Source organism: Octopus sinensis, linkage group LG6, assembly GCF_006345805.1.
Source record: "Octopus sinensis linkage group LG6, ASM634580v1, whole genome shotgun sequence".
Classification (NCBI taxonomy): Eukaryota; Metazoa; Mollusca; class Cephalopoda; order Octopoda; family Octopodidae; genus Octopus; species Octopus sinensis.
In genome coordinates, this window is record NC_043002.1 from 100,626,558 (window position 1) to 100,640,180 (window position 13,623).

The 13,623-nt window shown below is 36.5% G+C and overlaps 1 protein-coding gene across 2 annotated transcripts in view; it reads left to right on the forward strand.

Moving 5' to 3' along the window:
* Window positions 1–13,623, forward strand: part of LOC115213303 (BAI1-associated protein 3-like) — a 1,469,361-nt gene that overhangs the window by 1,410,953 nt on the left and 44,785 nt on the right. For both annotated transcript variants that reach the window (XM_036504187.1, XM_036504188.1), the window contains 3 exons: window positions 1–12; window positions 2,299–2,380; window positions 9,138–9,176. The exon at window positions 1–12 is cut by the window's left edge and continues 72 nt beyond it. In XM_036504187.1, coding sequence (XP_036360080.1) covers window positions 1–12; window positions 2,299–2,380; window positions 9,138–9,176 — 133 coding nt within the window. The remainder of the gene's footprint in view (window positions 13–2,298; window positions 2,381–9,137; window positions 9,177–13,623) is intronic.

Here is a 13,623-nt window from a genome sequence, read left to right on the forward strand (position 1 = left end):
TTAGATGAACAGGTAAACTATACAAGACTTCCATTACTTAATCGAGATTTGTGTGATTAAATTTTATTTATCTTTCTTTTACTTGTTTCAGTCATCAGACTGTGTCCATGCTGGAGCACCCGCCTTGACATTTTAGTCGAATGAAACTTCAGTACTTGCTTTTTTTTTAAAGCTCGGTACTTATTCTATCTCTCTCTCTCTATTGTCGAACCACTATGTTACGGGGACGTAAACAAACCAACACTGGCTGTCAAGTGGTAGTGACACGCGCACACATACACGCACACGATAGGATTCTTTCACTTTCTGTTTGCCTAATCCACTCAGAAGGCTTTGGTCAACACTCGTCTAAGGTACCACGCTGAACCCGGAACCATGTGATCCTATCACCATCAGCAACCCCCGCCTGCGGCAGAACGTGCACTAACATGCGATAGTTGCCTTCATAATATGAATCTATGTTATTGGACATACCTCGTGTTGGCTTTATCGGTCATACTCTTCCGTAATGGCTTAAGGCATGCTGGAAGAGGGTTTTAATTTTGGAGCCTTCCTTCTAGATAGACCGCAGCTGTGGAGCTCAATCTACCCTTAAAAAATATATTAAATCCATAGAAGGGGTCCTGAAGGGTACTACCGTTCTGTATTAGAACGAACCCAGGAGTTATGGTAATTAAGGAGTGACTCTACGCTCCCAATCGTTCCAGAACTCCTGAACTGGCGTCTCACCACCAGATGCAGCTTAATCTCTCTCTCTCTCTCTCTCGTCCCACTGTGAGAGGTATCGTGCGGAGCACACTTAATTCCCTTTCTTCAGAGGAGGAGAACGGCTGAACGAGAGGCTTTATCAACTTATAATTAAAATGGCTAGAACGATAATGGAACCGTCCAAAGACGGATTGATACGCAGAACATCACAGAACGAAAATAATTCAAACCTTCAAAGAATTTGACCCCTCCACTAGCTTCCATACAACCCAGGCCCGAAATTTATACCTCATATCTTATAATAAAAATGTTACATAGTACAAAGTTAGAAACCCAGTGTAATAACTTTCGTTGCTTCTTGGATACATTACATATCAAGATAATGGTAACGTTTTTTTTTTGTTTGTTTTTTTTTGCTATCTCTCCTTCAAAGATTCTATGGAACTTCGTCGGGTAAAATTTACTATCAAAAAGGAAACAAATGTAACTGAAGAATAACATTTGGACAAAAAGAGAGAAAAATAGAAGCTTTTCCTTTGTATCATATATTTTTATGTAAAATCAAATGTGGTTTGACATCTTTTCAGCTAAAATCTTTGCGTAGGCTTAGAAAAGTTTCTCTTCCTTTCTGCGTGGAAGAAAAAAAATAGAAAAATCAGCTTTATTCAGAAGGGTGTGAGGAAGTTACTAGATTAAATTCTAGCTTAAAAGGATTACAGAAATCCCTTGTGAATATGTAAGACAACTGGAAGAGACATGTCGTAAATCAGATTATATAAATGATGAGCAATATTTAGAAGTATTCTTTGAAATGAAACAATGTGTAAACAACTACATACACATACATGTGTGTATGTGTATGCGAGCATTTAGTCATATGGATGCGTTTAACGTGTGGGTGTCTGCTTTTAATTAGACACACACGCCAGCATGGTCGAGTGGTCTCACTTTGCAGCCATAAGGTCTTGTGTTCATTCACACAGTGCAGTATATTGGACAAATGTCTTTAAGAATAAGCGTCGGATCCACTTAAGTTCTTATGAGTGAATTTGGGTCTATAGAAACTATTAAGAAACCCGTCGGGTTGACAATGCCTATAATCCAGATGGGTCCGTCCATATAGTGTCAAACCGATTCTTTCTGAGAATTACATTACGGGTAAACACCTCTTTGGAATACTCAACAATTTCGCACTCTAATTCAAGCAATGTGCCTAAAGTAAGACATATTATGGTGCATATAAATGGGTAAATATACTGGGGATGAGATGTGTTGCGATTGATCTTTAGTTGGTAATCATGAATATCAGTTGACTTGTATTTATATATGCATTGCAGATAAGCACCAGTCTAGCGCTGGGGTCAATGTAATCGATTTAACTTCTTCCTCGAAATTGTTGGCCTTGTGCTAATGATAGAAGGAATTATTTGATTTTTAACATTTTGAAATACTCTTGATTTACATGGATATAGAAGTAGTTGGTGGTATATTTTTTTTATGTACGTAGGCTCCGTTTTTTTTTTTTTTTAGGATGGGGTTCTTTGCTATTGCTCTTTTTCACACCATCCTTTTTGCTTTCTTTTCCTATAGGACCAAACAGAAACTAGTCCTTACGGTATATTAAACATCCGGGTTTTTTACAAATATGAAGTCCAGACGTTATTAGTGGAAGGTAAAAAAAGTATTTTTGTTATCTCTTCTAACATTTCGATGATTTCTTTTCCATATACACTATATAAATATCATTGTTTTGCCAAAATGTCACATAAAACATGTTCCAGTAAAACAGATAAGCTTACATATAAACTTGATATTTCTCACGGAAACTAAATGTGTTTTGTAAGAATTGCAACCAAGATAGAACTTCCTCGAAAATATAAAGAAACCAATGACATAATTATGTCCATCTTGTTCTGTTGTAGCCTCTCTAGAAATATTAGCTAAATTTCCCTCAGATCACACTAGCTTTCTTAAATACAGAACAACACAATATAGTTTGGCTGCTGATGGAATAGCATTGATTACAATTATTCGCTATCAGACCTGGTCTGAAACAAAACAGGAAAAAAACAACCTGTATTGTATGATCTTATGAAATGTGTTCTTTTTGTAAACATAATCAAAATGATAGGGCAGCTAGGAATCGAATCGAATCAGTAATTAATGATTGAGATCAAATCGTCTATTTACTGCCTTAAATGCAGTAAAATGTGTTGTCTACCCAGTTGACTCTACAGGCAACTGACGTGCAATTGTTCTTGTTAACTACTGTGCAAGGATTAGTATATTTTATGAAAAAATTAATAAATTTGATATCAGCAGAAGGCTTTTATATGGTTCTTCTTGTTATCCAGATGTCCTTTCTTGGGGAGTGAACTTAATCATTCACGCGGTTTAATGCTATCACTTGGTCATACAGTCTAAGTACAGTCCGCTTTATTTCATTCTAACTCGGTCTCCAGTTTGAGAATAACTTCCTCCTTTCCAGTCACATATCTCGGCGGCCGTGAAAATTATTAGGAATGCTGTCTTACTCCAGAGAGAGAAAAGGATGATTTCTCGTGGGTTAGAATGCTGACGAAATTTACCACAGCAGACTTGAACACAGAACAATGAAGTTTCAAACTACATGCACCGTAGAGATTTAGACTAACTCTAAACAAGTACCATGATACACACACATATACACTTCATTCTAAATATGGCATTAACACCAGACACTGAACGAGTAAACAATCCAGGCAAAGATATCAACAACGAAGATAACAGCAATTCCAAACTCTGAAACAATGAAAACACAATATTAGCTAAGAATATTAGCGATATGGAAAAAAAAATAACGGCAAAAATATAGATAAATCAGCGACAAGAAATTAAAAATCCGATATTTTTATAATCAATATGGCTGTTGTACATGTCGTGACTTAATTTTCTTGAATAAAAAACTTGCTGGTAATTTTTACATAGAAGATTGTTTCTTCACTGTTCTCTTGAATTGTATGCACCTACACTCCAACACAGTAAAAGATTGTACCGGAGAACAAAAGATATAGAATTATGCAATAGAACTCATCACAAAGACAGCATGTTACTGAATTTTTAACAGTTTAAAATTTCGTTTTGTTGGGTTCCCATTTTCTTTTATGTTGCGACACGTATTGAGGTCTTGGCTCCTAGCATTGTGTTTGAAATCCTCTATTTTATAACATTAAATCCAATGGATATTATAGCTGCCTATCAACTACTCTTCATACATAGGAACAGACAGCGAAAAGAAATTGTCTACTGTTGGCTGCCAAAGTAAATCTCAAAATGTTCGATTTTATATTGTATTCGAAAATTATCCCTATACTATTGTTTTAGGGTCTCATCAACTAGTTCTACAGAGATGAATTACTGAAAAATTTCCACTAATTTCCAGTATAACGACTATATTCCGTTTACGAATCCTTCCCTTCAATGATGAAATCAGTCAGTTGTATTCACAAGAAAAGGTCAAAAATATGTATGGTTGAAATCTCCCCAAGTTAAATATAAAACAGAGTGTATACGAAGTTGAATAGAAGTTTGGAAATCGTACAATGCAATTTTAATGAAAGGGGTTTTGTTTCATTTTGATTATATTTCGATGTAAAACAGAGTATCTAAAACAAATTTCATTTATTACCCTTCCCTTTTAGTAACACTTTTTACATCCCCTTCCCTACTACAATTTAACGCCTACTCATTCCCCTTTTTTTAACGTACATATGTATAATACCAATCCGGCCAGCGTAATTTAGTTTGGGCTTTTAGATTGACGTAACTGACAATTTAGTACAGCACCTCGCTATTTAAGCTAACACTTTAAGCATGGGTAATACATATGCCGTGTGGAGGCGCAATGGCCCAGTGGTTAGGCAGCGGACTCGCGGTCATAGGATCGCGGTTTCGATTCCCAGACCGGGCGTTGTGAGTGTTTATTGAGCGAAAACACCTAAAGCTCCACGAGGCTCCGGCAGGGGATGGTGGTGATCCCTGCTGTACTCTTTCACCACAACTTTCTCTCACTCTTACTTCCTGTTTCTGTTGTACCTGTATTTCAAAGGGCCGGCCTTGTCACTCTCTGTGTCACGCTGAATATCCCCGAGAACTACGTTAAGGGTACACGTGTCTGTGGAGTGTTCAGCCACTTACACGTTAATTTCACGAGCAGGCTGTTCCGTTGATTCGGATCAACCGGAACCCTCATCGTCGTAACCGACGGAGTGCTTCCACATATGCCGTATTGTTTATTTACTTGTTCACATTTTAGGGTTACTACTGAATTGATGTGATTTAATCCCTTTTTTGAATTGATATTTAAATAGGGAAAAATAACATGCATCTATCACCATCTACCGACCGCTTTGAGCCCAATATGCACATAAAATTTCCCACCACTACAGCCCCCAGTTCCCCAAGGGCGATAGTATGCGGTCTAAGAAATACTGATGTAAACGGGCCTTCTCAAATGATACATTGGAACAGTTAAAAAAAACGTTTGCCATCATCATTTCTATGGCAGATTTGAAAACTTTCGGATTCAATTTGATAGAAATTATCGCAAAACCGACAGTTTGGCGATAATTTCCGAACACAATTTAATTCCAATATTTTCAAGTGTTTCGACAGCGATTGATATGTATTCCCCTGTCTTTTTTTTTTTTTTCAATATATCATCTGAAATGGATCTTTTAGATAGAAATGCAATAAAATAGAAACAATAAAACTGTTTTATTAAAATTACAGTGTATAGCTTTTAGACTTCTGTTAAACTTCATGGACACAATCACAATGCTTAAAAAAATGTTCTCCATAAATCACTCGATCTAATATATATATATGTGTGTGTGTGTATGTATGTATGTGAGAGACAGCGAGAGAAATGAAACTTGGAGAGATATTAAGTAAATTATTTTGACGGTAAAGTTTGAAGTATAGTTTGAAGTAAAGTTTGAACCTATAAATAAAGGTTTCAAATTTTGATACAAGGCCAGCAATTTCGGAAGGAAAAATAAGTCGGTCACATCGACCACAGTGCTCAACTGGTACTGGTTTTATTGACCCCGAAAGGGTGAAAGAAAAAAGTCGACTTTGGCAGAATATGAACTCAAAAATGAATTCAGGGTATGACCTTTGTAAGCCATACACTGTAATTTTAATAAAACAGCTGCATTGTTTCTATTTCATTACATTTCAATCTAAAAGATCCATTTCAGATGATTCATTGAAAAAATAAATTGACTCAGAATATGGACGAAATACCTATTTCTTTACTACCCACAAGGGGCTAAACACAGAGAGGACAAACAAGGATAGACAAACGGATTAAGACGATTATATCAACCCCCATGGCGTAACTGGTACTTATTTAATCGACCCCGAAAGGATGAAAGGCAAAGTCGACCTCGGCGGACTTTGAACTCAGAATGTAGCGGCAGACGAAATATCTGTTTCTTTATTACCCACAAGGGGCTAAACACAGAGAGGACAAACAAGGATAGGCAAACGGATTAAGACGATTATATCGACCCCATGGCGTAACTGGTACTTATTTAATCGACCCCGAAAGGATGAAGGGCAAAGTCGACCTCGGCAGAATTTTAACTCAGAATGTAGCGGCAGACGAAATACCTATTTCTTTATTACCCACAAGGGGCTAAACATAAAGTGGACAAACAAGGACAGACATATGTATTAAGTCGATTACATCGACCCCAGTGCGTAACTGGTACTTAATTTATCGACCCCGAAAGGATGAAAGGCAAAGTCGACCTCGGCGGAATTTGAACTTAGAACGTAACGGCAGACGAAATACGGCTACGCATTTCGCCCGGCGTGCTAACGCTTCTGCCAGCCCGCCACCTTAGCTAATTCTATAAATAATAATGTGCAGAATATTGGGTTAAAAATCCCCTTGGATGGAAAAAAACTCTCATGGGCTACCCGTGGGACTTGAATCCATATTTTCTGTAAACTTTGCCCATGGGTGGAGGAAATTGGAATGATTGTTTTGTTAGGATGATTAGAACGTCTCTCTTGCTTACAGCAGATGTCGGTTCAAGTTCACGGACAGCCTTCGATTTTTTTCCATCCAAGAAGTTTTATACCTAATATTCTACACGCTATTTATAGCTTTAGCTACTTCGAGTTCCACCGTTGAAAATAATATGTAACACACACACACAAGCCTGTCTTCCACCTACTCTATAATGATGTCAAATCTTTTGAACACAATGATTTTTATACTACTTATTAAAGCCAAGTAACACAATCTCCTCGTCATAATCTGCAACACAATCACGTATTAGTCGGAATAGTGTCCTCATCTTGATTGTTGCTCTCACTACGTTTCGGTTGTGTACGCTTCACCCTTCTTCAGGTGTCTTGTAGTTCACCGTTATTTCTCCTCACAAATCTCGTACTGAACACTCACTCTGCACAGTTTTATCTTTATTTTCTTTTAAGTAAACCCTTTCTTTTTCATGATTTCCTTTTATTCAAACCCGTGTAAGAAGTACAAATATACATTAATCTCCTTAGTTTCATCAACCTTACATTTCCGCTCTCATCGGCAGGAAACTGTCAGATACCCAAACTTTATAATAAAAACGAATATTCTAACTTTAGAGTAAGGTGTTACTTGCTAAAATAAATTCTCGACTATTGAACGGAAGTATGCCTTTGAAAGGAAATATGGAGTGGGTGCACGAAAGGTCGAGCTTAAAGTGTGAAGGAGTTGGGGAATCGCGTGGGGAACGTTGATGTCTGTGTACAGAGATTGCAATTGAGGTGGCGGAGCAGTAATTTGTAGCTAGACTCATGATCTGCAGAGTATCAGTATTAATGATGCTATCAGTTGCGTTTGATCAACCGTGGAATACGTTAGGACGGTCAAATAAATTGACTAGAAATAAGATGTACGTGGATAGAAATGGGATATGGCAGTTCAGCTCATCATACGTGTGCGTACCAACAATCATTTATATATATATATATAAACGTGAAAATGTCTGTGTATATGTGTATCTGTATCCTTTATACAAATCCGCAGTTTTTCAAGTAAAAGGCTTGCATTTTCTATGGACTTTCAAAACTTTCTGAGGGTGGTCATGAAGATCTTTTCATTTCCCCAGTCACCCCAGAAAGCCATTAAAAAAAAATCGATAAACCGACCCCTTATGCCCATAAGTTATTTTGCGGCCAAATTCGAGTTTCTCGCTTTCTTCTGCCTCCTTTTTTGTCTGACTAATGGCATGTACACAGTCCCGCTAATTTTCCATGATTATTCCATTCCAGGTGTGAAAAACCGAAGTCCAAAGAATATTAATTACTCTCATAAAAAGCTCCAACTAGCTCATAAACAGCAAAAGTGACCCTAGGCTGAAATGTGATAAGAAACTTAGCTCTTGATTTAGTGAGAAAGTTTTACTGCGACCCGGCAACGAACAACAAGCACTAGCACTAGACCCGACAACGCCGCCGGGTCATAGTGCTAGTATATATATATATATAATATATATATATATATATATATATATATATATATATATATATATATATAGTTGTCTGCCTATTTTGTGTTAGGCTAATGGAGGAAATAACACGAATAGAGAAAGATCATTTATATATATATATAAGGGAGAAGGTCTACATCATTCTGCATTTTTGTTCAAATCGCACGCGCAATCGAAATGTTTAATATAATGAAATGATGCCGTAATGAACCACAAATTTCTATATATTAAAAGGTACATTGATAGATAGTTGAATTATAGTGAAATAACCTTAGTTAACTAATAGCTGCGGAAGGTAAATAAGTAATAACTTCTAAGTTCATTTCAATCATGTTTAAATTTAGAAGTACAGATTTGATTAAATAGCAGGATTTCAAAAGAAGTTTTAAAATCCGTTTTCTGTGTTTAATATATTAGCATATTTTCAAATATGCCGATTTACACCGTAGGATTTCCACCGGAACCACTAGTAAATATATGAGTAAACTGGACCTCGATCACAATTTCCAACCAAGAATTTTGAGTTGTTCAATTAACTAAGAAATCAGGTTCATTAAATTAGCGTGTAAGCGGTTGCGTATTCCACTGTCACGAGTACCCTTAATGTAACTTTCAGGCGGAATCGACATAACAGCGTTACAAAGCTGGGCTTTCCAAATTCCAAATACAATTCCTCCGACAGTTTCTGCCCAATCGGTTTCACTCGCAAAATCTGGCATGACCCGAGGATATGGTAAGTGATACTTGGCCAAAATGCTACGCTGTTGGATCGAACCCAGATTCTCGTGATTGCAAAGGAAAGTTTTTAACCATTCGGCCACACTGCGTATATTTATAAATACACAAATACGAGTAAAACAATTATCATATTTCTTTTTATTTCTATTCCAGTTATCAGTGGAAAAGATTTAATCCCTCTAGATGCTAATGGTAAGTTGCTATTTCTTTTTTCTGTTTTTCTTTTTTTTTTCTTGATTTAATTCCTTACAGTAATCTATAACTTATTATATTGCTATCTCCCTTATTTCTCATGCTTGGTTTCAGTTATTCATATTATTCAGGTATTCCTTAAGACAAGTTTAGATCATATTTATTGCGCTCCAGCTGTATGCAAGCCTGATACAACAATTTGAATATCTCCATACAACATTGAATTAATTTTAGCCTACAGAGACACCTTTACCTGCATATTAAATTTTAACGGTCCTTCAACACTACAGTAAATTATGCATATTTTTGCAGCTGCTACAACTTGAAATATATACGTAAGCCTGCAGCTTAGATTAAAGCAATTTTTAACAATTAAATTCATGCAAACACATAAGTACATGAAGGTTTGCAATAAAAAATACAAGCGAATACAATAGTTTTATACGTATGAATTATATACAGGTAATGAGGTTGCTTGACCTGCTAGAAACAGTAACCTGATCTCTCTTACATTAAGCTCAACCACTTTCGTAAAAGAAAGACATATTGAATAACATAGATTGCGATCATTTTTCTGAAGATATATACGGGATTGTCACGGCTAGAAGGTTTTTGTTCATAGTTCAACAGCAAAAAATCTACAAACAGCTACTTACATCATGCAATGGATATATATGTTCATGCGTCACATGCATACACGTATAGAAAATTCACTAATAGGCCCATGCGAACGTGTATACATATGCGAATATATACATATCCAGGCGTTATAACCTACACATACATGTATTCGCATGCACACATATATATATGTGGAAAATAGAAAAAATTTACAAACTTGCAAATAAAAATGTGATTTCATACAATGCATACATTATATGCCTATAATGATAATTATGTTAAGCTCCCCGACGAAATGGGTGATTACGGAATTTATGTTTACACACCTGCACTCTCTAACATAGGCAATCCCTGACACACATACACACATAGTAATTAAAGCAACAGGTGAATTTATAAATTTTTACGTAGCTTCACACAAACGCGCGCGAGAACGCATCCACATATCCAACAATATATTGTTTGATGTATACTAGAATACCACGGCACATCTGTTATGAGATTCATTCGCGAACGACATTTAATCTACTTAAAGATAGCCATTCCTGAAGCCATTAGTAATCGATTAGCTTTCCCCACCCCACCCCGCCCCGCCCTTCCCTTCACACAAATGAACGTCCACATATATTAGTATCGTTCCTATTACAACCACACACCGCAAACACACATACACGACACCTTACTTACATTAAACTAAAACAATGTTTTATCTCTCACACATACCTGCACAAGCATACATGCTTATTACATCTATATTACACCTGCTCTCGCGTACATACTCATATATTCTCTCCCCTTTCAGCCTCCCCACAACTCACTCGCACAACTAATTCCTTCAGCACATACCTAATATATACTCACCGCCCAATACACACTCCTCTGTTACAGGCCACATACCCTCACCCACTTCCGTTTCGCTATTTCCCATACTATTTCGATAATCCGTACATTTTTTTCTCGAACTATTTCTTCTCCTTTTCTTCTCTGCCAATCTTGACAAAGGAAAAATTGTCCGAATCGTCGATATAACTTTATTTCCTTCCTAACATAATACATTGAATGTAATCCGTTGTTTTTCGGTTTGCGGACTACTTTCCATAAACTGCTCCTAGACAACCGTGTTGTCACAGGTCAATATTCCGGATTCCTCAGATTCTGTGATACACTATGAATAGAAAATGTTGAGAGCGTCACGTTTTCGATCCCTTTAACAGTAGGTTTCTCTAGGTGGAGCTAAGCAACAACAATCGTATATACATAGTGACAATTTGTTTTTGTACTTGTGCTGATGCACCCACCTTCAATTTAATGCTCTCGCTTGACTGATTCTTGGTGAGCTGTTGTCACTTACGTACAGAGGCCCCTTATCGAGCAGACCTATTGTCAAAGGAATTCTACCCATGATAGATATGTATCATTATTTATAACGCTTTAATTTTCTTTCTAATTTTTTTAGTCATAGTGTATTTGCAAGCATCCTTACGATTTGAGGGTGATTGAGCAGTTATTTCTAGCAAATGAAATAACTGCAATTTCTCATAGAGGAAATGGGAGATGAGTACAATTAACAATTATTTGTAGTTGGGTTATTTTTTGGGGTTTTTTTGGCGGGGGGGGATTTTGTTTTTCTTATAAGAAATTACTTTGGCAAATAAGCAATAAAAGCAGAGGCATTACACGATCGCTTTATAATCCAAATGAAACCAATACTGACAAAAAATAACTTTGCATCCACAACATGAAAAACTTTTAGTCGATTGGGATATCTACTTCATACCTAATTGCTTTGTCCTTATGTCGATCTCTCAAATCCTGATGGAATCATTTCAGAACCGACGTGACTTACGCGTATGTTCGGCATTTTTAGACCTGGCGTTGCTTATTCTTGGCCAAATCTGACCATAGCTGATTTTTCCCAGAAAGAGAGAGAGAGAGAGAGAGAGAGAGAGATGGAAGGGGAAAGAGATGGAGAGGGAGAAAGAGGGAAGGAGAGATAGAGAATAATTGACTTTATGATGAGTGATGTTTTATTTATCGATCCCAAAAATATAACAGGTAGAATTGGATCTTTTCGGTTTGAACGGCAGTTTTTTCTAGAGGTGTCATATGAAATTGTCACCCATAATTATGACCCTAAAATCGATCTATTGCATTTCAATCTGTTTTAGGGTTAGGGTTAGTTAGGGTTAGTTAAGGTTAGGGGTGGGGGAAGGGTATCTTTTTTTCTTCACAAATGTAAATGACATATTCATACGGCACAGAATGTTTTTAACTCAATAGACGCCACTGATTGGTTGAAATTGCAGAAATTGAAGAAAAAAAACAACAAATATCTTACAAACTATAGAATTTTCTCAATAAAGCCAAGAGAAAAGATGTTTTATAAACACATTCTACCAGTATACGAAGTTTAAAATTTTTTAGTTACCTAGAAATTATGTTAAAAACTGCCGTTCAAACCGAAAAGATCCGTAGAATTTACTGCGAAGGTATTAAACTCGGAGAGCAGTCGGAATGAATACACCCTAATGACTCGCTTAATTCTCAACCAATACATACCTTGTAATAAACACACAAATTCACGAGTATGAGAACTTTTAAATGTCATGTGTAAACTGGGAATGCAGAATAACCCCTAGATATACATTTGTATTAAGAAAATTAATTTTTAATTTTACAAAGTCAAACCCATGTAATTTTATATTACGGCTTTGCTATTAAGGATTAAAGCGTTTCTCATTATTCTCTTCTGTTTTTTATACATGGAATTGCAGAGTTTCGATAACTATTACGGATTTGGATGTGGGTAAAACCTTGAGTTCCCAACTCAACACTAAAGGGTCAGAATCAGCGTCAATACATTTACTCGATTAATGTTCCTTGAGAATAAAACAAAAAAAAACTGATGAAATTATTTGAAAATTTTAAAAATCTTTTACTACTTTAGCCTATCGATCTCGCTAGTTTAATATCATAAGATCGAATCTGTCACCTAAAGATCTGATATATCGAAGCATTTAAGGGCTCACCATTTGCATGTTGTTGGTTACGCTGTTCACATGAACAACACTACGGGGATACTTGACTAATTTCACTGGGCTGTGTTGGAAAGTTAGATATTATGTCTGAAGGAAGGTGGTGAGCTGGGTGACCCGTTTGCATGACGGTCAAATTAGCAGTTTTTCTTCCTGCTTTAGATACTGAGTTCAAATGCCGCCGTGATCAACTTTACTTTTCATCCTCTCGGCGTCGATAAAATAAGTATCAGTTAAGTACTAGCACCTACCTACCCATAAAATTGCGAGTTTGTACTTAGGCAGGAAGTATGTGAAGAGATTACATTTCAAATACACAATAATAGGCAAGTTTATAAACGAAGTTTAGAAGCGTCGAATGTATTTGGTATTTTACAAGCAAAGAAGTAAATTTCGAACGCAGTATAACCGTAAAACGACAGAAAGATTGGATATTTTTACCCTTATACGACGGGAAAATAATTTCCACTAAACCCAGAATTACCAAACTTTTGTTAATCCCGTCCAACAATCTGAGCCGTAGAAAAATAGAATTTAATTTGAATTCCCAGCATCTATTCAAATGAAATTTACCGAGTTCTATGGTGGTTAGTAAACATGAGGCTAATAGCAAGCCTGTGGGTGCTAGCAAACCCTTAGGGATGCTTGTATCCCAAACTCAGAATGGTGATGTAAGAGCTGATGTTCAAACTCAGGTCATCCTTGATCGAGTAAACCCCATGAGATCAAAGGTGCTCTACCCATGATTATTCCATTATTTTTAAGAGAGTTCGTTGTTACTTAAGTTGAAC